This window comes from Peromyscus eremicus, chromosome 4, assembly GCF_949786415.1.
Source record: "Peromyscus eremicus chromosome 4, PerEre_H2_v1, whole genome shotgun sequence".
NCBI classification, from domain to species: domain Eukaryota; kingdom Metazoa; phylum Chordata; class Mammalia; order Rodentia; family Cricetidae; genus Peromyscus; species Peromyscus eremicus.
In genome coordinates, this window is record NC_081419.1 from 86,252,190 (window position 1) to 86,256,348 (window position 4,159).

Here is a 4,159-nt window from a genome sequence, read left to right on the forward strand (position 1 = left end):
CATTGAGTGTGGGAAGACTCCACCAGGCTGTGATTTCACAAACAAGGGCGTGTTTACCTGGAGTTTGAGAATTAGACTTTGTGTAGTGCATGATACAGTGGCAGAAATTTTGGAAGTCAAAGAAAAAGGAAAAATGTTTAAAGTTTAATTGAGTAATAAAAAATAACAGTGTAGAGACTTTTAAAGCTGTATATCATGCATGAGTATTGTTAGGTGTTTTGTGTGAAAAGCTGTAATCATATCAATTCATAAGAAACTGTGGTCAAAGGGATTTAAAAATGACTTTTTTGTCATCCAGGTAGAATATCCTGGACAAGAGAAAACAGAAAATCTCCACTTAATATTAAGCAACAACAGAGAAGAAACAGGTCTAGAGGTGGAAATAATTTAGTGGTAGTAGCTTTGAGAACTATGACACCATGTGGAAATCAGCCGGCCCATCTAAGAGGAAGCCAGTGTGCATGGATGTGATAAAGAATATTTTGCTGCACATAATTTGAATGTAATAATTACTTCCATAGTTACAGGCTTGCTTTCTCAAGCACTAACTCTTGTCTAAGTAAATCGTTCTCTTCTTCCGTCTTCCCTCAGCAAATACGAATGCTGATTCTGACATCTGGAGCAATGCATGGGATGAACCGCTCTGTGGTATCCGAGTTTGTGTTCCTCGGGATCACTAATATATGGGAGATTCAGTTTCTACTTTTTGTCTTCACTTTGTTGTTCTACTTTGCAAGCATGATGGGCAACCTTGTCATTGTGCTCACTGTAACTTTGGACGCTCATCTAAACTCCCCCCTCTATTTCCTCTTAGCTAATCTCTCAGTCATTGATATGGTATTCTGCTCAATTACAGCTCCTAAGATGATCTGTGACATTTTCAAGAAACACAAAACCATCTCCTTCTGGGGCTGTATCACTCAGATCTTCTTCAGTCATGCAGTTGGGGGCACTGAGATGGTGTTGCTCATAGCCATGGCTTTTGACCGATATGTAGCCATATGTAAGCCTCTGCACTACCTGATCATCATGAGCCCACGCGTGTGTCTATTCTTTTTAGTCACTTCCTGGGTCATTGGCCTTATTCACTCAGTGGTACAATTGGTGTTTGTGGTAGACTTGCCTTTCTGTGGTCCTAATACCTTGGACAGTTTTTATTGTGACCTCCCCCGACTCCTCAGACTTGCTTGCACAAACACTCAAGAGCTTGAGCTCATGGTCACTGTCAACAGTGGGCTCATTTCTGTGGGTTCCTTTCTCTTACTGGTCATTTCCTATATTTTCATTCTGTTCACTGTTTGGAAACATTCTTCTGGTGGATTGTCTAAGGCCCTTTCCACTCTTTCAGCCCATGTCACGGTGGTCATCTTATTCTTTGGGCCACTGATGTTTTTCTATACATGGCCATCACCAACATCACACCTGGATAAATATCTTGCTATTTTTGATGCATTTATTACTCCCTTTTTGAATCCAGTCATCTATACATTCAGGAACAAAGACATGAAAGTGGCAATGGGGAGACTGTGGGGCTATCTTAGGCACTACAGGAAAATGTCATAAAAGGTTTGACTGTGATGGTAGAACTATAGATGCTCCATCATGCTCATTGTAGAAAAGGTCCCAGGAAATGTCAGAGACATTCCTGAGATGTATGCAGTGCTGCATGCCCAGAAATCTGCTGTTAAATTGTGGCATTGGTTACACTAATAGAGTTGGTGTTAATGATCAACACTCTGTACATCAGAGTATTAAGATCAATTCAGTGTCCTTTATAATTTACCATCTTGAAAGTCCATGATCTAGGGAAATTTCATACCATAAATCAAGGAATAATATTTTATCAGTTTTCTGTAGTAGACAGACTATTCCATTAAAATATAGATTACAGTCAGTCACACACTCTCTAATCTGTTCACTGTCTATCCTGATATTAAGTTTCTTGTTTTTAAACTGTTTACTTTCCATTGTTCCAGTCTCTGTATATTTCACCTCTTTATCATATTCCTCTGTCTCACAGTCTAGAAAATTATTGGTCTTGTGTGTAGATTATTAGAATTGAAGGTTGGAGTGATTGACTAACACCATTTATTCCAATATCCTTAAGTTATAAATTTAAAATAAAGAATACGTGTTTTAATTTTTTATTTATTCTTCTCTCATATATTACATCCAGACTGCAGTTTCTCCTCCCTCCACTCCTTCCAGTCACTCCCACTCTTCTCCCTTTCCCAAGACCCACTCCTCCTCCATTTCCCTTCAGAAAAGAGCAGGTCTCCCAGGGATTTCAACCAAACATGGCATAACTAGTTACGATAAGACTAACCACATACCCTCATATCAAGACTGGACAAGGCAACTCTACTGGAAAAGGTTCCCAAGTGCAGGCAAAAAAGTCAAAGACACCTCCCACTCTCACTGTTAAGAGTCCCACAAGAACACCAAGCTACACAACCATAACATATATGCAGAGGACCTAAGCCAGACCTATGCTGGCTCCTTGATTGTCGCTCCAGTCTCTGTGAGCCCCTATGAGCCCTAGTTAGTTGATGTCTGTGCGCCATGTTCTCCTGGTGTCCTCAACCCCTCTGGTTCCTACAATCCTTCCTTACTGTTTTACATGGGGTTCCTAATGTTTGACTGTGGGTCTCTGCATCTGGCCCCATCAGTTGCTGGATGAAGCCTGCATTTTAAAAGAGGAATTGATGGAACTTTCCTAGAAAAAAAAAAAACAGTTATAAAGTAACCAGGGAGAGCCAGGCTCAAGAAACCTTGATGCTGACAACTACATCAGTGCCCTTTCATTTTCAGGTCAGCTGTGTATTTGAATCAATGCTCATTTTTCACTCTTTGAGGTTTTCCTGTAGGCCTAATCATGGGACAGCTGTATATCTCCCTTGCATCCCTCCCTTCCTGTAAAGTCATTTTCATTTGGTATGCTGTAGTCATTTCTAATTCTTTTCCTAACTTCTCCCACTACCATACTTTTCCTTGCTCGGGCCCTGTGAAAGGTGAATTTTAAACCATTGCATTAATTTTGGAAAGCAGGAAGCCTCCATATTAAGCAGTATTTTCTCATCTAGAGTGTTGTTTTCAGAGACTCTCTATTAAAATCTATTATACCATTCTGCAGTCCTCTGTACACTTAAATAGATAATGCTTTTTTGTCCCTTAAATTACCAACACCTAATCATCTTGAAGCTTTTATGGTATAAGGAAAGATCTCTATTGGTTTTCTTTGGATGAATAGCTATTTGTCCCATTCCTTTCCTTTGAATTGAAACAATATATATTATATATTAAATTAATATGTATATTGGGATCAATTGTTTTATTCACTATCCAATTGGCCTATTGCTCTGTCTATGTAATAGTTTTTTAAAGATTTATTTTTATTTGTATGTGTCTGTGTGGGTGCACACGTGCACATGCCATATGTGTGCAGATGCAATCTCGGGGTTCGCTGTGTGATCAAGTATCCTGCAACAAAGATCAGTTTTACCATATCATCTGAAAAGGCCAGCTTTCTATGTATATTTTTCTAAATCACTGTAATATGTGTTTTTGTTGACATTAATTGTACATATTAACAATATATACTGATGTTACCATGAATCATGTACTGTGGGTTGGTTATCCCTCTCTGAGGGAAATGTGATTGGTCTAATGTTTATTCTGTGTAAATCACATAAGTCATTACAGCTCTTTCTGAGAAAAGTAGATAGAAATTTGATGTCAGTCAAGTGTGTGTGAAAATTATTTTTGTTTAAAACTTGTATGGCTAATTATCTAACATGGTTACTAAGGGTTAGAAAGGAGCCTGTTAATTGACACTTTTTTCATATGGTAAAGTTATGATAACTTCTCATCACTTGTGCCTGTGGAGATATGAGAGGCAGAGACAGGCACATCACCTGCAAGCTCACAGGTCAGCTAGCCTGAAGGGAGAAAGAGAAAGCCCACTCCCAAAAGTTGTCCTCTGACTGGCACATGGGCTGTGGCACACACTACACATACACACACACACACATATGTGCACACACATGCACATGCATGCTATAACAGCAAAAATTTTTAACAAAAAAGAAGATCAGGACTACCATATTATCCCCTATACCACTCCTGGTTATATCCATGAAGGATCTTTAGTCAGCCTACA

General features: G+C 39.0%; 1 protein-coding gene across 1 annotated transcript; it reads left to right on the forward strand.

The window, feature by feature from the left end:
• Window positions 1-600: 600 nt before the first annotated feature.
• Window positions 601-1,563, forward strand: LOC131908467 (olfactory receptor 4F15). Its single transcript, XM_059259510.1, has one exon. The coding sequence runs from the start codon at window positions 601-603 to the stop codon at window positions 1,561-1,563; it is 963 nt and encodes a 320-aa protein (XP_059115493.1).
• Window positions 1,564-4,159: the final 2,596 nt, after the last annotated feature.

Coding starts and splice junctions, on each gene's coding strand:
- LOC131908467 (XM_059259510.1), top strand. CDS start 601: ATGCTGATTCTGACATCTGGAGCAATGCATGGGATGAACCGCTCTGTG.